The sequence below is a fragment of the Motacilla alba genome, chromosome 17, assembly GCF_015832195.1.
Source record: "Motacilla alba alba isolate MOTALB_02 chromosome 17, Motacilla_alba_V1.0_pri, whole genome shotgun sequence".
Taxonomy (NCBI): Eukaryota; Metazoa; Chordata; class Aves; order Passeriformes; family Motacillidae; genus Motacilla; species Motacilla alba.
In genome coordinates, this window is record NC_052032.1 from 987,885 (window position 1) to 1,008,621 (window position 20,737).

General features: G+C 47.6%; 1 protein-coding gene across 11 annotated transcripts in view; it reads right to left on the reverse strand.

The window, feature by feature from the left end:
- ZNF618 (zinc finger protein 618) overlaps positions 1–20,737 on the reverse strand; it is a 147,222-nt gene that overhangs the window by 41,860 nt on the left and 84,625 nt on the right. For 7 of the 11 annotated variants that reach the window (XM_038156725.1, XM_038156721.1, XM_038156719.1 and 4 more), the window contains 3 exons: positions 20,479–20,556; positions 13,089–13,127; positions 2,639–2,722 (listed from right to left, as the gene is read on the reverse strand). In XM_038156725.1, coding sequence (XP_038012653.1) covers positions 2,639–2,722; positions 13,089–13,127; positions 20,479–20,556 — 201 coding nt within the window. The remainder of the gene's footprint in view (positions 1–2,638; positions 2,723–13,088; positions 13,128–20,478; positions 20,557–20,737) is intronic. The other 4 variants (XM_038156730.1, XM_038156726.1, XM_038156729.1 and 1 more) reach the window with 1 other exon arrangement.

Here is a 20,737-nt window from a genome sequence, read left to right on the forward strand (position 1 = left end):
GCAGACACTGCTTTCTTAGCAAGAACCTCCCTGGGCAGAACTAGCCCTGCAGTACCACTTAGAATCACAGAATCTCCTGGGCTGGAAGGGACCCACAAGGATCAGACACCCCAAGGATCAGACACCCCAACAACCTCAGAGCATTGTCCAAACACTTCTTGAACTCTGCCAGGCTGTGCCCACAGGGAAGCTGTTCCAGGGCAGTTTTCCTGCTGTGGGTTATAACTCCTACTCCAAGGTATCCAGCTGGGGCACAATATCCAGTACCTGTAACACAGCTTGCCATGGGAAGAGCTGCAAGGGACTCCAGGTGCTCAGGTGTGGCTGCAAACCCACACTGAAACCCATCCCTAAACCTCTGCAGGGGTGGATCCACACAGAGCCAAACTAACGCTACCTAGGCAAGTTTGCTCAGATTCAAAGTCTCTGCTGTCATCAGGGGCTGCACCTTAAGGCTCCACCCAAAGCACAACCACACCAGCAGGCACTATTAGGGCAGGGAAGGACACTGCTCAGCCCCCCAGCACATGGCGTCAGTGCTGGCCCTTACTGGTATTCAAATCCTTGCTGCCAGCTGAGCAACGACCCTGCTGCAAACATAGCCCTTCAAAATGCTCCGAAGACATCTGCTCAAACCCCAGACTCCTCTTTCTTCTTCATGCTCAGGAGCCTTTCCAACAGGAGCAAGGATTTCAGAAAGAGGTCTAGTGATTATGAGCTGTACTTATTAAGTCAGCTCACAATTCATCTTTAATACACAGGCACCTTAATAAACTTTAATAGAGCACCTTATCTTGCTAGTGGTAGAAAAGGCAAGGCACAGCCTCGTTACAAGGCAGCTCCTCAGCTATGAAGGACTGGCACACTCAGATGGCAAATGAGCAGGTTTTTCAAGTACCCCAAGAAATAACTCCACGGGGGCTGAAAGAAGTTTTGACCACTCTGCTTGCAAGTAGACCCCAATAAAAGAGAGAATGAGCTGTCCTTCTCTCCCATCTCCAGGAGCTGCTGCCAGCTGGCTCCAGTGGTGTGTCCAGCACTGGCTGAACTCCCTGCCCCAGGGCTGAGCTCAGCTCTCTTCCCAGATCCTGCATTCAGGATTTGGAGATTTTTTGTTGGTTTGATTCACATATTCCCCAGAGAAGGAAGCACATATTTCATTCTGGCAGGAAAAAGAAGGCAGAGAACACATGCCCAGCAGTGGCAGCCAAAACAAGACGCTTACTTCCTTAGGACACTTGGCCTCAGTGGATTTTGCTTTAGAAACCCAGGAAGGGAATAAGAGTAATCAGAAATGTGTTGAAAGGTCAGGAGCTCTGTATCACTAAAAATATAGCAAGAAATACAGATCACCTAACCCACCCTCCTAAGTGCAGGAATACCACAAAAGCTGGGTACAAACTGAGCCCACTGGGCTCCAAGAGCTCTGCACAGCATCCCAGAAACCCAGACTGGAAACAGTCCCATCCAGCTGACATCCCTGCAGTGCTGCCAGCACAGCCCATAAAGGGTCCCAAATGATGGGCTCTCCCCACAGTAGCTGCAGAAGCTCCTCAAGGACCTGTCCAAGGTGAAGAACAATTTTCACCTGGCCCAGAATTCACACTGAGCTTTCAAATGGCAGAAGCCACAAAAGGTACTTGATAGAGGAGCTCTCAGCAAATGGCACCCTGCAGACACCCTGGAATCCTATTGCACCTACTCTGGCAGAGCACTGCAGGAACAGCGTCTAGCAGGGACAGTCTCCACATGTGGAAGGGCAAAACTGCGGAATGTAAACAGACCACAACTTCCTGCTGAATTCTTCCTAACATCCAGAAGTGCTGCAGGTCCCAGTCAGGATAAAAGCAGAAAGACTAGAAGAGGGCAGTCTGGACAGCACTGCTTGTCCTGCTCCATGATCAGGGTGGCTCCTTTGCATCAGCAGGTTTGGAAATGGCAAAGGAAGCACCCAACATAAGGGATTCTATTCTAAATCCTACATTCTGTGACAATTCCACATAATTCATTCACCTTGGCAAACGAGGTTTCCCAAACATAAAGTCCAGGAGCAGCTCTTAAAGGGGAGGGACTGGATTTCTTACAGCTGCAATACATTTTATGTCACCTCTCTGTTTGAGGCTGTGATGTTTCTGGCCCCAAAAAGGCTTTCTGAGTGGGGTTTAAGTGACCACAAAGGATCAGCATCATCCCTCCAGTTCTGGCCAGTGGATCACAGGACAGCTGATGACTTGCTCTGATCCTTGGTTTCACATTCCTTGTTTCCTGAAAATCTGCTGGCAGACGCTCAAGTCCTGCTGGTGACAAACCCAGAGGGCTGGAGCTGGGGAATAGCTCTGTGGCAGTACCTGGAAAAAGCATCACCTTTCTTGGGATATCTGCCTCACTGGAAGGAACCATGAGCAACACCAGCACTCTTCAGGATGAGCCAGTCCCCATGACTAATCCACCTGATGCAAAGAAACAGGAAAGGATGGCATTTTCTGAGGACCATGCTGCATGCTTCCCACTGGGAAATACCTCTCCAAGCTGTGTCCAGGGCACACTCTACCTGAGCAGCTTCTCTGGAAGACCCAGAGTGCAGCTAATGCTTCCTTACAACACATCAGGGAGAAAACAAAACATCTGGGACCCTCACTTGTTTCTGTGGATTCCACCCAGGGCAGCACAAAGACAGCTCTGGAGAGAGGCTTCTTCTCCCTTTCCGCAGCCAGAGGGGCACCTAGATGGAAAGGAACACATTTATGGCTTCCTAAGCTGGCAGAACATTCCCCGCGCAGGCTCACAGACAATTCCTTTGACTTGAGCCTTTGGCATCTTTTGAGGATTCCTTCCAGACTGGCAGTGAGGAGAGGCAGAGTCAGGGCTGCAGACAGGAGCACAGACCCCCCTCTCCTCCCCACTGGAACTGTGTCTTGCACACAGGTTACAGCTTTACAGAGGCATTTTACAGCCAGGGACAGAGCTGCCAGTAAAATCAGCTTCAATTTACATCAGAACTCTACTTAAAGGCGTCTAATGGCAAAATTCCTTGAAAAGGGAGCAGGACTGAGCCCAAAGTCAGCAGCAAACCCTTAAGAGGATTAAAGTACCCAGAGTTACATTAGTAAGGATTAAATAATAATAAAATCCACAATTCTGGAAAGGACAGAAACCCTCTCACACAAAGGCACAAGCCAGATCCTAAATAGGGGTGAGGGAAAAAAAAATTCCCTGCGGGAAAACTATTCCAAGATCACTCAGTTCACAATAATTTACTTCCTTCTCATAAACATTTGGCCTCTGTCAGGAACACAGGAGACATCCAGGAACACACTGGATTAACACTGTGCTTCCCATACTTCACATAAGGTCATCCTTGGGATGCAAACTGCCAAGCCAGGAATATTCCCAAACCCTCACAGGGAGGGGCAAATCCCCTGAAATGACCCAAAAATTGGTGCAAGGTGCTGGCTCACCTTCCAGCTGGCAAGGGGCCAAATGACAGTTGAGAGGGCATGGAGCCACAGGCTCCTGCTTGCCTTCTCCATGAAGGATTCCGGGGCCATTCCAGCTCCTGAGAAAAGCTGCTACAGGTGCAGTCAGGAGCTACAGAGCTGAATCACCTCACAGCAATTTTTAAGCTTTCAAGTCGGCGGCCGGAGGAATCTATAAATTCTGTGATACTTTATTGAAACCATGTGTCAGCTGAATGTATCACAACGGAGATTTCAATGCACGCCATCCAGGCCTGGATGTAATCCTACCAGGTTTGGAAAGTTGATGCCAGACTACCAGGAATTTCCCTGCAGAGGGGAATATCCTGGTTTAATTTCTGAGAGAATGAACCCTTGCTCAGAATAGCCTGATGGCCACAAACTCTATATAATAATAAATATATATATATATATTATTTTTTTAAAAAATGTTTTGAGGAAAAGGTGTTTTGGACACTACTTACTGGATGCTGAGACACTCTCAGGATGTTACACATCAAAGAATTTCTGTCTCCTTCAGTTAAAAGTATGCTCAGGTTGAATCCAAACAAACAGCAAATATAAGCCATTTAAAGAAAAAATATTAATATTTTACAATTATCCCCCAAATCAGCATCATGGAGCACGATACTGAGGCTCCATGGTAGAATTCAGACACACGAGGTAACGTAACAACATGAGCAGATCCTGTCTCATCCTGCCTCATTCTGGTGTCACTTCAGGGCAGGGCAGGGTTCTTTTTTTGGTAAATTCACAGTGTAAATAAGGGTAAGATAAAGAATGGTCTAATCAGTGTCTTAAGGGTGTTACTCCCAGCAATCTGACAATGAACTACCTCCATTTGCACAATTAAAAAAATAGGTATACTTGAACCTGCATAACCTGTAAATGAGGAAAGATTTATCTTTCTATCAATAAGGATCTGAAGTTCCAACTCAAGTGAAAAAGTCCATTCAGCCCACACTGTGGAGTTCTGCATAACACACAATAAATACAATTTTATTTTAAAGTCCCTTCTGGAGTAAAATGGCTTGGCTGGGAACACACCATTCATCTGTCTCACAACTGCTTGGATTAAATGATGTAGCACTGAGAGTTTCATAAAAGAAAAGCAAACCTCTCCTGACTTTTTCCTATTCATTTGTCCAGGACTAGAAATTCTGTTCTTACTGTGATTTCCAGATGGGAATTCACAAGGATTATCACTGCCTGGTTTCCAAAGTGGAAAGAAGAAGTGCTAGTTAAATGACTGAGCAGCATTGAAGAAGAGATCCTGGCTCCATAAAATGTCTTAAGGAACAAAATGAAATTAAATTAAGCCAGGGGATGCAGGACCCTCCTCCCCACAGTCACCCGAGACAATCAAGAACACCAACCCTGCTTAGGCTGAAAGAAAAAGGTGTCAGGAAGGTGATCCCTGTATTCCTCTGCCTTTCTGGTTAGGAAGATCCTTAGGAGGGAAGCTACTGAGAATTAGAATAATTAAAATACTGACGGTGTATGGGTTTGTTTGCTATTCAGGTTCAACACTGCTGAGATGCCAACAAGCAGCTGAACAGAAAAAGGTCAGGCTGAAAGAAGAATTTGGAATAATCCCTGGTATGGCTGTTGTACACCTCTACTATTGCTAAATTCCAAACCATATTGGAAGATGGAAAGTGCATCCCTCACTGGATATACCAGGGATGTATTTCTGCCTTCACTAAAACTCTCCTGGCATCTTGAGGACAAACTGAGGGATGACCAGCACAGTCTGGGATTACTAAAATTCTTATCCTCTTTTTATTGAAATAAATGTACATTTCCCTATAATTTTCCTGCCTAGGAACTCCAAGAGATTTGTTTCCAAATATTAACATCCAGATTTCTGTAAACACCATCTATTTGGGCAGCATCTGAGAAAGAACTGCATATTAGCAATTTTCTACATAAGATCATCTGAAGATCACAGAATTTTAGACAACCTGAAAGCCTCCTCTTCTAAAAACTCTGATTAAAAGTACCCAGAGAGGCACTGCTCCTCTCCAGAGCTATGGAACTGCAGGACTTGCAGCACATCAAACCCTGCAGTGAGTACATCTTTAGGACCTGGATGGAAACACACTGGATATCCAGGAACTGTTCCAAATTTCACCCACCTCAGACAGAGGACAGGTCACAGAATTACAAAATATTCTGGCTTACAAGGGACCCACAGGGATCATGAGTCCAACCCCCGTCCCTGCCCAGACCCCCCAGCAACCCCACCCTGGGCATCCCTGGCAGCGCTGGCCAAAGGCTCCTGGAGCTCTGGCAGCCTCGGGGCCGTGCCCATTCCCTGGGGAGCCTGGGCAGTGCCAGCACCCTCTGGGGGAAGAACCTTGCCCTGAGCTCCAGCCTGACCATCCCCATATCTTGGGATAAGTAAATCCAATACCTTGGGTTTTAAACTCAAAATTTCTTCACACTGCAAATCCCTGAACTAAGTTTCTTATTATTTTCTTAATTCTTCCTGCACTGAAATTTATCATACTTGGTCTCAGCCCATTGGTTACTTACAGATGTTGTGCAGATCTTGTTTGGCAAATGGGAATCTAAAGAGACTTTGCCTACTTAAAATGCAACACATTAGGAAAATAAAATCCATTTTTACAGTTCTCCCTGAGGAGCAGAACAATTATTAAATAAGAGCACTGGGAAAATGAATCAGGCAGTTGTAAATGATTCACGGGTCACCATGGTGGCTGCACGTGGGTGTGCACACATACAGCACTCACTGTATCACACTTTTCACTGGGGAAGTGTCAGTGAGCACAACAAAGCAACTTCCTGGGCTTTGCTCTGCTACCCCCCAGAAAAGTAGAAGAAATCAAAAGTTACATTTACTTTAAGGAAACATTTATGATGCAAATTAATCAAGAAGCAGAGATGCTAAAGGTTCTTCCTCAACCATAAATTAACACCAGCAAACCACCTCTGCATCTTCCCATCCCTGTCAGAACTTTACAAACACCACATCCTGTATGAGTAAGGTGCGGGCAAGAAAACCTTAATTTTGACTACATTAATTTCATGGTTTAAATTCACAACCCTCCAAATGTTTTTGCACATGCAAGGCGTTAACACTGTGCCTCCACAGTTAACATTTGCAAGGCATATTCCAGCCCACATCCCTGCTTCTAACCTTTCACTGCTTTTCCAAATAAATTCCTTCTCAGGCTGAACTTTCTCCCACTTAGTCAGAGCCCAAAGGAAAAAAATGTTTTTAAAAGATCAGATCAATCTTTTTTATTTATGGGGTTCTGAAATATTTACTGTATATTCCATCTTGGAAAAAAAAAATAATGCCACTTCCTCTTTTTCCTCAGTTAACTGCAGTGGAGACACACATGGATGTACACCTGTGCCCAGGTGGTGAGTTTGAGGGCATCTGGCTGAGAAACTGGAAAGGAAAACGTTCTGTTTGATGCCTACAACATCCTTAGACCCAGCGAATGTTAGTGATTCCCTCCCACCAACTGTCCTGTCTTAGCCCAGCACCCGGGTACGCACAACGGAAGAAGAAAGTAAATTCAGGATGTATTTATATGAAATATATATATATATATATAAAATCAATTTTTCAAAAGTACTTCTTCTGAAGATCCTTTTGGCACCTCTTGCCACCCTATTTATCCTTAAAAGCAGTTCTTTTTAACCCCGTGACACTGCAGCAGGTGCTGTGCATCACTGCCTTCCTTGGGATTTGCTCCTGAGCTGCTCATCAGGCTGTGTGGTGGCATTGTGTGACAAATTCCAACGATCATATTTTGCCTTTCCTGCAGCCTGAGGGTGGTCTGAAACACCCAGATATATCCTCACCTGTGAGATGGTATTTGTGATTTTCAAAAATTACTTCCAAGCAAGGAAAAGGGGCTCAACACAACAGAAAAGCCAAGAGACCCACAGAAAAATCAGGTTGTGTTATTTGGGATCAGTTGGGATTTTGTGGGATGTGGCCCAGGAGTTTCCAGTCTGTGGGGCTGGTCACAGCGAGCATTAATGTTCTCTGACAGCTGCTCCTGTTTATGCCAGGATTTCAGGCACGAGAGAAGGAGGCTGTCAGGGATGCTCTGGGCTTACAGACAGGATCTGTATGCTGGGCTCTGAAGCATCTCCCAAAATGGGGAGGTCACTGGAGAGCTGCGCAGGATTAACCCGCTGGCAGGCTCAGCACTGGGATCTGCTTTTGAGGAACAGCACAAAATCCAGCTGTGCCTCTTGGACAGAACTGCAGACTCACAGGAGCACGAAACGGAGACAAGAAGGCCGGGATCTATGAGCAAACAACCATGAGCGGTCTTTCAGCTTCCAGCAAATTCCCTGAATTGCCATAGGAACAACTGCAACAGCCCAGGCATGGAAGCAAGCAGAGCAGTAGAACTGGCTAGTAGTGGAGCTCTTTTTCCACGTTGTTTTCATGCCCATCTCCCAGATGTTGTCACAGTACAGCCTGGGAGCACAGCCTGCTTTAAACTGCAGCTTGCTTGTGACGGTCCTCAAAAAAGGTGGCACCAGGGAAAAATTACACTCAACCTCCACTGTCAGCAAGCTGTCCTGATTCAGCCAGCCTGACTGACACGCTGGAGATCAAGGCTCCCAAAAGCACCACATCCCAATTCTTCTCACTTCTAACTGTGCTTTATTTAAAGAACCCAGAAATAGCAGGAGTCTTCCCTAGAATATCAATCAGCACTGCTCCCTCAGACTCCAGAATTCTCCCCTGGAAGAACACTCATGAAGTAGCAGACCACTAACCAGACATACCTGAAGTTAATGCATCAGCTGTACTTTGAGATACCTTCAGCAATCCTTCCCTGCCCACTTCCCTGTGCATTTTCTGGTTTCTTTCCCAGGGCACAGAACCGCAATCCAATCCAAGAGCCCAGCACTAAGTGGGCTGCAAGCCCAGGGACCTGCACTTTATTCCACTGGCACTCACACATGTGTTGCCTCTGGCAAGTCACTTTCTGTCCTGCTGCTTCCTGCCTGCCTACAGAATTCCAAACTCCTCTGGGAAGTGATCCCAGGCTCAGCCAGGCAAAGAGCTTAGAACTACTTTGGACTGGGAGCACTACCTGCTTTATCTGTTAACATTTGGTATTTTGGTATTGAAAGGCCATTTCTGAGGTGAAATGAGGCAAGTGTCATATTAACATTTGCCAGAGCAACCTGAGTTCTGCCCTGGGCTGGTCTGAAGAAGCAGAGCACTGTAAGAAAGAGCAGCAGTGAGCAGGCAGAGCAAAGCTCCAATGCCTACACACTCTCAGGTGAACTTCATGGGCAACCCTAAAACTCAGTTCCCCCCAAGCTGTGCAAGCCAGTTATGGTTACTCTGAAGATGCTCCTGTACGTAAGGTCCTCTTTCCTACACAGGAAAGGATGGTACAACACTCCAACAGGCTGAATGTTCCAGCCACAGAGTCAGAATCCCAGACAGGTTAGGGTTGGAAGGGACCTTCAAAGATCACCTTGTTTCACCCCTTGCCATTATCCCAGGCTGCTCCAAGCCCTAATGTCCAGCCTGGCCTTGGACACTGCCAGGGATCCAGGGGCAGCCACAGCTGCTCTGGGCACCCTGTGCCAGGGCCTGCCCACCCTCCCATGAAACAATTCCTTCCCAATATCCCGTCCAACCCTGCCCTCTGTGATTCTGTAGCTGTGTCCGCAGTCCGGGACATGTGCACTGAACACAACCCACTGGACACCACCCACTGAACACACCCCACCCCACAGCCTGGCACCGTGCAAACACCTGATGAGGTGAGAGGAACTGCTGCCTTAGCCGTGTCCCTGCCCCCACAGGGCCCTGGCCCCCCTCTTGCCCCTGGGTTTATTCAGCGACCTGTCCTGGTGCCAAGAATGTCCTATGGAATGTGAGCAGCAGGAGGGAGACTGTTTGTTCCAGTTTGTAACTGCCCTAAACATGACTGCAATTCCCACGGAGAATGAGAGCACAGACCCAGCCCAAACACCTTCCCTGAGGACTTCCCAGAGTCTGGAGCAAACCACACAGGCATATGAGCATCTCAGAAAAGACCTCCAGACTCTTCTATGGGAACAGTTAGTGATCAGGTGGCAAATTAGCCACACCTCTCTAGGAAAAGATATTAGACAGTTTTTTCAAAATCACCCTCTTCTCTTCCTCGTCCCTGCCAGTTAAAGTTGGTAGTAGTCAGACAAGTCTCTTTAACACATTAGCACTGTGGGTTGCATTGTTTTCTTCTCTCTCATGTGGGAATTGTGGTCTTGGACCGTGAGCCAAGGCTCAAAAAGGAGCTCCCAAAGCCATGCAGCCATGTCCCTGTGAGTACATCCCCTCCTCACCACCACAAAGCTGTGGCTCTCCAAGAATGCGTCCAAAAAAATAAAGGGAGTCCCAGAGACACCATCTATTGACAATAAACCCCAAAGCCTGAAAATAACCAACTGAATGCAACAGTTTTTCCTCAAGTGAGTCTTCAAAGTGCTTTCCCAGCTGGAAAGTCTAAACACCACTGTCTCCTTTTTACACAGGCAGCAAACAACAGTTCTCAGCTGAGTCCCAGCTGGCCCCACAGCTCCCTTTCTCCCAGGAATCAAAAAGGCCAGGATGGGCGTTCCCCAACAGCCCCTCTGATCACAGCCCCTCAGAGCTGAAGGCAAGGGCACATTCCAGCACAGCCTCACCCCCAGTCAGTCCCTCGTCCTCCCTCAGCTCAGGCTCGTGCTCGCACACCCAGACTTTGCTTCCCACCACAGAGCTGGCTGCTCCAGGGCAGCCCAGGGAGCACAGCACAGGAACTGAACCACAGCCCAGGTGCTCTGCACAGACAGCAGCTGAGATGTCACCTGGCACACAAGGTTGCCTTCACCAACACTTCTTGGGTGACCACTGGTGGCTGTGAATAACAGCGAGTGACCATGGAGAAAATCTGATCAGCTTTTCCAACCCTGCAGTTTGTGATGTAAACACACATCACAAATGTGTGTAATGTGTTGTAATGTTGTATAATGTGATGTGTTTTATAATGTGATGTGTTGTATAATGTGTTGTATAGTGATTATGTGAACTAATCCAGGGCCCCACTGCTGGTCAAAGGACTCCTCACTCACAGGTTCAGGATGGATGTAATCCATGCCCCACAGAGAAGCACAGGAGAGAAAATAACACCTTCCTGTATCCCTTAAATACTGAGACATTTTGGGAGAGGGCAGCAAACCATGCCTGCAGAGACCATGAACGCAGGGGCTCCCAACAAGATAGAAATAGCAGAGGAAGATTGGTACAATGCAGGCATCTGTAAGAGAGAGGGTGCAAACAGCCAGATTGGGTTACAGAGAAACAGCAGTGCAGCAGCGGGCAAAGCAAAAACAGCAGGAAAGGAAAGATAAATAAAAAATTCCTAAAATATAATGAGGACAAACATACCGACAAGGAAACAAGATAGCCATTGAGTGGAAAAATGAAAAGAGACATGGAGAGGCAATGAGGGTAGGCCAGGGATTTAATCCAGCCTCAGAGGGGAAGGCACAGGGAGGAAAGAAGAGAGCTGAGTTGTTTCACTGCAGCACAAGGATGGAAGAGGAAGATGGCTCTCTCAGGAAATTACAACCATGTGCACTTAGGCACAGCAGCATTGGCCCAGCAGTCTCACATCCACTCTGCAGGACAGGTGACATGTCCAGGCTGTCCTTCCAGCAGGGCATGGCCATGGTGGATCCTTCTTCCCCTTTCCCTACCCCACCATTCACCATCTCCCAGTTCTGCTGGCTTGGTTTTGCCTCCATCTCTTTCAGCTAGATGAGACTATTTGGGTGAATGTGGCAGGTAAAAAGTAATTCCTGCACAGGAGATGGGCTGGACCCTGCACAAAGATGGAAGCATTTCCTGCCCCTCCTACTGCTCCATCTCCAGTGCCACCACAATAACTCCTCAGAAGCCAGGTGGAGGAAACAGCTGCTTCTCACTGTTCTCTCCCAGACTTCTGCCCATGATGCTCCCTTCTCTCCCTCTCTCCAGGACCCAGACACCACAGAAGAGGCATTTACATCCACAGAAATCCTTCTATAGCTCCAACAACATCGAATCTGCCCACACTGCAAAGGTGTGAGCCCTCATGTCTTTTTCTTTCTTCACACCTCACTCTGCTCTATCTTCTCCAGCCAAAAAAGTTCCCACAAGAAGTGGGGAGAGGCTGACTTAGGGAAAAAAACCAAATCTCTGTTGGCACAAAGTGGTTCCTAAGCTCTGGCAAAAGTACCCAATACTCAAACAGCAAGCCCAGGATGCACACAGCCTAGCCCAGAACACAGCAGTGCCTGCCAGCAAAATTCAGAACAAGAGAGCCAGGAGATGAGCCTGGAAAGCCTCTAAGTAAAACACCAACAGGCAGCTGAGCAATGACTGAAAGAGAGACACCAAAGGAGGTGACAGAAGCCTGGGAAGGAGTTTCCATGCCCTGCACAGAGCTGGACTCTGTCAAGGGAAAGGCTCAGGTGCAGAGCCCAGCCTCCCCTGTGAGCAGCAGACTGTGTGTGCACACTGATGTGGGATGGCTGCTTGCTACCGAGGTATTTCAGCTTAGAGCTGAGGATCTCCATTCCCCACCTGCAGTGAAGTCAGTCCTGCTTCCTTTTGCAGACAGAAAGCCAAGACCCCCCTATGCTAATGCCAATTGTTCACCTATCACAGAACACAGTGAAGAAAGAGTTCAGAAAAGGTAGTCTGGCTGTACTTTTTATTTTTTCTTTATTACTTATCTAGCATTTCTATACCCACGCAGGATAAGTTTGGTGCTTCCAAGCTGCTGTCTACAACCAATGTTTGTAACTTACCTTTCCAGTGGGAATCATGGCTCTCACCTAACACACAGCAAAACCCAGGTGGGCAGAGGCCTCGGGAGATCTCTGGTCTGAACTCCTGCTCAAAGCTGAGTCCTCTCCAAGCTCAGTCCTGGTTACTTGGGACTTTACCCAGGCTGGTCTCCTAAAGAGCCTCAACCTCTCTTCTCTCCACTTCATGCCCATTATTTCTCAGTTGTCCTGTCACCGGGAACTGTCCGGCTCCACCTCCCCACCCATCCCTCACAGCAGCCGTGAGTGTGTCCCTAGCTCCCTCTGGTGCCACCTCTGCCCCGGCCCTCTCTCAGCCCTGGGCCGGCTCTGGCTCTCCCTCCCCGGGGCTGGGGCACACAAACCCAAACTGCAGGTTTAGGGTTTAAAAATCCTACAGGGCTGGACGCCGCTAGAGGCTGGCAGTGCCCTGCCGCTCCCCGGCAAAGGAGGCAGGGGGAGCTCCGCTCATGGTCCCCTCACAGCGCTCCCGGGGCACCGCGCCCGTCTCGCGGGAGGGGACAGTGACACCCGTCTGAGCGGCTGGGCCGTGAGGGGCGCGCCCCGTGCCCCGAGAAATCCCCAGGCCGTGAGGAGCGGCCCCGCCGCGCCGCCCGCTCGGCCCCGCCGCCTCCCGCCATCTCCGCGGCGGCGCCGCCCCCTGCCGGCCGCCTGCGGTACGGCCCCGCCGCAGCCCCGGCCCCGCGGGGCCCTCGGGGAGCGGGACCCCCGCCCGGCTCGGCCCGGCACAGCCGGCCCCTCGCGCCCCGCTGTACTTACTGCCTTGTGAGGCTCCTTCCCCTGAGGCAGCTTCGGTGTCTGCAAAGAGAAAGAACAGCGCTTAGATCCGCCGGCCGCGCTGCCCGGCCCCCACCGCCGCCCCGCTCGCTCCCTCGCTCTCCTCTCCGCCGCTCTGCCCGGCCCGCCCGGCCCGCCACGGGACTGCGAGGGCAGACATGGCCAACAAGGGCTCGTGCTTAAAGCTCAACTGCCCCCGGTCATATAATAATCTGGGCTGGAAGGGACATTGAAGGTCATCCAGTGCCACCCCTGCCATGGCAGGGACACCTTCCACTGTCCCAGGCTGCTGCCAGCCCCAGTGTCCAACCTGGCCTTGGGCACTGCCAGGGATCCAGGGGCAGCCACAGCTGCTCCGGGCACCCTGTGCCAGGGCCTGCCCACCCTCCCATGAAACAATTCCTGATTCCCAATATCCCATCCAACCCTGGGAAGCCATTCCCTGTGTCCTGTCCCTCCATGTCTTGTCCCCAGTCCCTCTCCAGCTCTCCTGGAGCCCCTTCAGGCCCTGGCAGGGGCTCTGAGCTCTCCCTGGAGCTTTTCCTCTCCAGGGGAACACACCCAGCTCTCTCAGCCTGGCTCCAGAGCAGAGGGCTCCAGCCCTCAGAGTAGCTCCATGGCCTCCTCTGGACACAGTTTTTTAACAGGCAAGCGCTGTCAACCCAGGAGAGCAAGCCGTGAACAGCGCACCCAGCTCAGCTCCCGTGGGATTTGGCACAGCTGGCTCCACCACCGTGCCTGCCTTCCACAGGCAGTGATGGCAAAGCCTCCACGAGAGATGGGCCACAAGAATTCCCCCCGGGTGATTCTATCCTGGTCTTACTGAAGGCAGATGGGAAAAGAAGGGAGAAAAAGCTCCCTCCACTGTGGTGTGTGGGACTGCAAGAAACACAGCAGAGATAATGTTCAAGCCCTAAATGAATGCAACAGGCAAAGCTGCAAGCTGGAAAACAAACCCCAAAGTTACAAGTCAAGTATCAGAAATGATTAGGATTTCCAAGCCAGTCTGAAGTGTTTCATATTCATCCTAAGTTACATATACTATATGTCACATTATCTAATAACATAACTGTGTTGCAAAATGTTCCATATGTCTGTTGGAATGATGCTTGCACTGCACTGGAAACTACAGCTGCAGAATGGCACAGCGTTTTTGAATTTAAAATTGTCAGCCTTAAGTAATGAGCACTGTTTGCATTTAATTTCCTTATTTCTTAAAAATAATAAAAACAAATGATTGTGGGTTTGTGAATTTGTACATTTCTACTTGATTAACTTGCCTGATTAGATCATTCTTCTAGGCAACTGTATTAATTTGGCACAACTTCATAAACTCAGGGGCCAGATCAGAAACCCTCAGTGATACTGCAGAACCTTGACAGCAAAGCCCAGGATTTTTCCACAGCTGCTACTTGTTTGAATTCCCACCCATCATTCAAGGAAAAGAAGCTATGGCACAATAGATTTATGCAAAATTCTGTCCTGGTGTTCACAAACAACAGCATGAACAAATCATACAAGATATGCACTATTTAAATAGCTTTAGAAAGTACTTTAGTCAAATTTAACAAGAATCAGACAACACACAAAATTTGAGGAATAGCCATTTCTGAACTGCGTCAAGAAATGTTGTTACTCTTAGTCATAGATAATGTATTCATGAATTTAAAAATTACCAACTAAAAATCCCCTTACAGCCCACTCTATATCACCTTTGAGGTCAGACCAAGTAATTCCAGTTGTGAAACAAAAGACAAATTTCTGAGAAAGTTGCAAAAGTCAGTAAGAATAGGGAGGTGGGCAGGGAAGCTGGAAAATGGGCCAGTTAATCCTCTGTCCCAAGAAGCTTTCTGCATCTCATACAAGTATCTGCTGCAGACTGGGAAATGTGCACGGGAAAAATGGATCTTGGGATGCAGGGCAGAGGGCAAAGGACCTCCCCAAAATCATCTGGAATTTTCAGTACCAAATTAACAAATGAACCCCGACTTTCTACGGCTCAGGAACACCATCTCTCCTCAGGGATGGTTATTCCTCTACTAGTTTTCTACTCCTCACCTCAGAATCCTTTCAGTGTCAAAACCACTTTAACTCAGACTCCAAAAAATGTGCACTTTGGAAAAAAGCATTTTTCCATATTCACCATTTGAATGAGTCATCTTCCTTTTCATATTTTTTGAATTGAGTAGAACCCATTCTTGGAAAACATTAATCTGAAACTTGAAAAGCTTTGAGAAATTTTTTAACAACTGGTGAAACTCAAAACTTGGCCTGAAGAATCCAGCCCTACTCAGAGCATCCAGGATCTGTTCTAGTGAGGGCAGCTCAGCCCTTGGCTGGCACAGCCCTGTGGGAAGGACATGGAGAGCTGAGGGGCTTGGAGGGAGGCAGTGCAACAACTTATAAAGTAAATAAATAATAATGAAAAACAACTTGAGCAAAATCATCGGTCAGCCCAGAAAAGCTTATCTGGAAACAGAGAACTTCCACCAATTCTTGGGCTAGAGACGATATATCCTGCGAGGGTTAAACTCGAGCCTTGCTATTTTCTTTCTTAGCTTTTGGAAGAATTCTCCTTTGGGTACAAATCTCCCTTGCTTGGACTCAGCCCAGAGTTTTATAAATTTGCTGTCTGAAAGTCTAATAAAGCAATTTCAGCTTTTTTTTTTTTTTGAGTTATCTAAAAGTGAAATAATTTTCCTGACTCAAAACATGCAGATGCTTTGCTGCTCATGTTGCTTAAACATGACCCAACTGTACAAAGCAGAACTTTCTAGCTGACTAACTCCTGAAGGCAATCCAAACCTTTTAATGACCTGAAAAACCCCACACAGCTAAAATAAAAGCACCGTAAGCAAAACATTTTTAAGCCCTGGGTTGCGTGTAGGCGAAGCAGTAACATTTGGGACAGAGCCTTCCATCGGCACCGGGAACGCGCAGCCCCTCCGCTCCAGCTGAACTCCAGCAGGAGGAAGGAGCCAGGATCCTGCAGGGCTGCAGAGCAGCTCACAAAGGAGCCTTTCAGCTCCACAACATAACTTTTTTGCTGAGTTTCTTCTTTATTTTATTTGTGAGTTTTGGGGAGTCGAAGGGGAAGGAACACAACCTTTTCCTTTCTTCCTCGATGAAACATAGCGGGGAAATTTCTTACCTACCTTTCTGGTTCTTTGCAGAACCCTTACACGGGGATTTCCGTGCCTGGATCTCGGCTTTCGAAAGAAAGCAGAATGGGAACTTGTCCCTGCGAGGCAGCACATCCTGAAGCAGAGCTGCCTCAACCCTTCTGCAAACTGCCAGAGCAGTCACTGCCTGAAATACTCCAGCCAATGCTCAGCACCACAGGGAAGGCTCAATAAACAAAGAAAATGCCCTGTTTTATAATATAAACTCCCCTACTCCTGAAGGCAGACAAGAAAAGAAATCAGCCTCAAGAACACAGGTCACCTCCAACGCAGCTTGTCTGGAACGGAGAGCTGGAGTGGAGGCAGGTGCAGCTATAAAAAATCCAGAAAATTTCTCAAAAAAATGCTCATTGCAAAGAAAAATGGGATGTTGCCAGGGTAAAACTCTTCATGTGGAATTGAACAGCTCAAAGGATGAGCGGACAGGAAGTTCTGCACAGGGCAAAACAAGCAGTGGATAAGGATGGATTGACTGCACGAGCAGAGAGGGTGACAGACCTTTCCCCAGGTGGGCCCTGGACACAAAAACCAGCTCAGAAATTACCCAAAGGTCAAAGCAAGGACAACTAGAGGGCCCCAAACCTTGCATTTTGTGTCACTGAGTGGTGACAGATGGGCCGATGACACAAATACTTTGTTCTGCCACAAAGGTCCAAAGCAGATCAACACCAGTTTTTCTACTCTCTCCTGGCCTGAGCCTTTTCTGTCTCCTGCTCTGTCACCTGCAGCACCATCCCAAGGCCCATTAGTGACACAGGAACCACACAGACAAGCAGAGAGCAGAGGTCTGGGATGGGGTGTATCCTTCAGCAAATCACAAACAGCAGCTATTGCTGCTGGAGTGACCAAAAAACCTAAAGAAAGGGGCCTCAGTTTGTTCTAGCTCCTCTGATGCTGAGCTGGTGAGTCTCCCAGGATCAGTCCCACTTTGGGAAAGGCAGATGTTACGTGACTGATGGGTGGCCAGACCTTGGGAAAACCATGGCTACCACCATCCTGCCAAGAGGGAATCTAGGTTCTGCCATTGCAGTCCAGCTCCTCCCTTGCCCAGCCAGAAAGAAACAACTGAAAGATTCAGGACTGGAGTTTCTGGCAGCTGAGAACTGCATGGACTGGGCCAAGGGAGCTCACATTGCAGTGCTTCGAGGAAAGAAGCCCTGGGAGAGCTGGCTGCCAGCGCCCTGGCACTGGATCTGAGACACGGACTGAAGATCACAGGGAGAACAGGAACGTGCAGGGTTACACCCTCAGTGACGTGACCCCACCACATTATCCCATGTTTGTCCCCTGGGGCAGCACCAGCCCATTCTCCTCTGTGAAGCCTTAGGCAATAAAAGCATCTTTCACAAAAATCCCCTTCCCTCCTGCAGTCTTCTGCTATCCCAGCACCATTCCTGGTCCAGTCCATGCACAGCTCACACTGGATAATATCACACAGGGCTTTCCTCCAAAAAATCCTTCCTTCTTTTTTCCTACCCATCCTTAACTTTTCACTGCAGGTTATTCCTCTGCAGCCAGGCACACTCTGCCCAGTGCCTCAGCTCCCTGGGAGAATCTCACTGACAGAGCTGCATCATGTTTGCAGTTTCATTTCTTGCTGAAGAGTGTGGATGAATAAATAACTCATTTGTATTTTTATTGTCTTAAAGCAATTCAAGTGCACTTTAAATGTAAGTACTACATGAATCCACTTACAGTAACATAAACCAACACTTTCTAAATATCACAGATATAAATTCTGCTTCTCCATCACTGATGTGAGAGTTAGAGTTAGTGATAGATTTCCACATTCAGAATTTTTGAAAATTTTCGTCTTCTGCAACAGCACATGACAAAGACCTTGGAAGCAAAAAGTAAAGTCATGTCTCCACTGAGTTCATGTCAAAACTATGGATATCAAATGTACAGGTCTATGCTGATGCACCCATAAAATTTAATATATTGCTTAATTTTATTATCAAAATATAAATGAATACAAATTAATTAGATCACACACTAGGAAGTGACATCATAGTAACAGATCTCCTAAAATTCCAGCTGAATTAAAGATCCCATGGTGCTTGGGGAAGAGAAGTAAAATAAAAGCAATCCTTGTCCCACATTTAAATACTGCAATTATTATTGCAAAATTGTTGCAATGCTGTGATGTAATGGTGAAGCATATCCCTGTTATTTTAGGATTTTTTCCTTAAGCCACACAGTAAAGCTACTTGAAGCTACATTTAAAGGACTTTAAGGAAATTTGTTGGTATTTAGAAAAGAAATACCAGCATGGAAAAACAATTCTGTGTAGAAGTACAGAAGCAGCTCTGTGATATTAAACAGCACACAAGGAATATGCAACCATGCAATTAAGGATGTGTTATGAGACTGTGACAAACTCTGAGCAGTTAAGGATGAACACTTCTCAGCTGTGCATGTGCTGACTTTTGAGAGTGAGCATTTAAAACTTAATATTAGCCTTCATTATTCCCCAATTTTCAAGCACTGGTTACACCTGAGGAGCTAAAGCAGATGTTCCTGCCAGCCTGGCACAGTTGATTTATTAAAATATGGATATTGATCTAGTACCGATATCCAACTGTGACGGACAAAAACTCTCTAACAATTTAAAGTCAGAAAGCCAGGCAGGCAGGGTGCAGGATAGCTCCCAAATACACACCGCCATTTACAGGTGATTACAGAGCTCTTTTATCTATGCAAGTATTGAATACCCAAAATACAAATACATATTCATGATTTTGGTACATCCCATTCCCCGCTTCACATGGTAATTAGTTCAAAAGCTATTAAGCATGCGCAGTGTGTTCCTTGAAATGAGTCAGTGGTCCCTTACATAGGGAGGGGTCCCAAAATGAAGAAGTAAATGTAGTCTTCCTCGTTCTGACCTTTCTACCTTTTCAATGCAAATATGACAAATGAACCCTTGGAAGAACTCCCATTCCTTGTCTTCAGTTGGTTTCAGAGCAGAGGAGGCCCACAACTGTCCTATGTTCCTCAAAGCTATTTGTCAGTTTCTATATTCTTCATTATAAACCCAGCTAACCAAACATTATGTTGACAAGCAATCAATTATTAGTTAACTACTAACTCTTAACTTCATCAAGACCTACCTATTTGTTTTAATTAGCTTCAACAAAGCTTATCTCTAACTAAAATCTTAGCTTCTGTAAAATCTCTAAATTTTTAATGTTTATGTTTCACAGTGACTCCAGTGCTCACCTCAGGGACAGGAGACAAACCCAGAGAAACACTCAGGAGGAGCTGGTTTGCAGTCCCTGCTGTTCTGGTATTTCAGAGTTCCAAATCTTGCAAACTACACTTTGATTGAATAAACCACCTCAAACTTTCACATTTCTGCAATTAAGCAACATTGGATTGCTCAGTCTTACAGAAAACCCAGATCAAGCCACTCCTGACCAAGCATGAGACCTTTCACACACACAGTGCATTTGGGAAGTGACCTCAGCTGACAGCAGGGGCACAGGGGCAGCTCAAGGAGCATTTTGATTTGAACATAAAAATACAGCAGTCACAATGCCCATATCTGATTTCTCTCCTCCCAGGCTGACTTCTCAGGGGTGGATGGAACTCCCAGCTGGGCAGGAGCACAGAGCACCTCAGGAAGATGCCACCACACTGCTGGCACTGGGACCTACCAAGCAAAACTCTGTGATCTGAGCTCCCCCTGCACACAGGGATGCCCTCGACAGCCCTGGGCAGTAAATACTGCCCTGAACACAGGAGCTGCTCCTGACCTGGGGAGAAATATTGCTGGAGTTAAGAGCCACAAAGCTAAGACAGCCCCAAAGTTTGTCTCTGGGCCCCTCTCAGTGGGACAGCCCAGAGAAGAATTACTGGTGACCAGGAAAGCAGCAGAGCAACCTTCAAGACCTTCCTGAAAACAGACCTAAAATCACAGAATATCCTGGAAGAGACCCTCCAGGATCATCCAGGTGTCCAGCTCCTGGCCCTGCCCAGACCCCCCAGCAACCCCACCCTGGGCACCCCTGGCAGCGCTGGCCAAAGGCTCCTGGAGCTCTGGCAGCCTCGGGGCCGTGCCCATTCCCTGGGGAGCCTGGGCAGTGCCAGCACCCTCTGGGGGAAGAACCTTGCCCTGAGCTCCAGCCTGAGCTGCCCTGAATCTGCATTATCCCAGGATTCCCAAGATTGCAGCAGGACTGAGATACCTCTGTGTGCTCGCACATGGGTCTGGAAACAGTTGTAATACTTGTATTTCTTCCCACATATTCCGCACTCATAAGACCCTGAAAAACAAGAGAGAGAAGCACACATCACATGAGAGATCAGGAAAACAGCCTCCCTGCACACTGGTCCATAAACTGCGAGCAAAAGGGTGCACTTGACAGCAAAGTAATTTTTGGAAGGTTCATGGAGATAAATGCAGGAAATCACTATCCCAGACACTATTCCGTCTGTCAGCCTTAT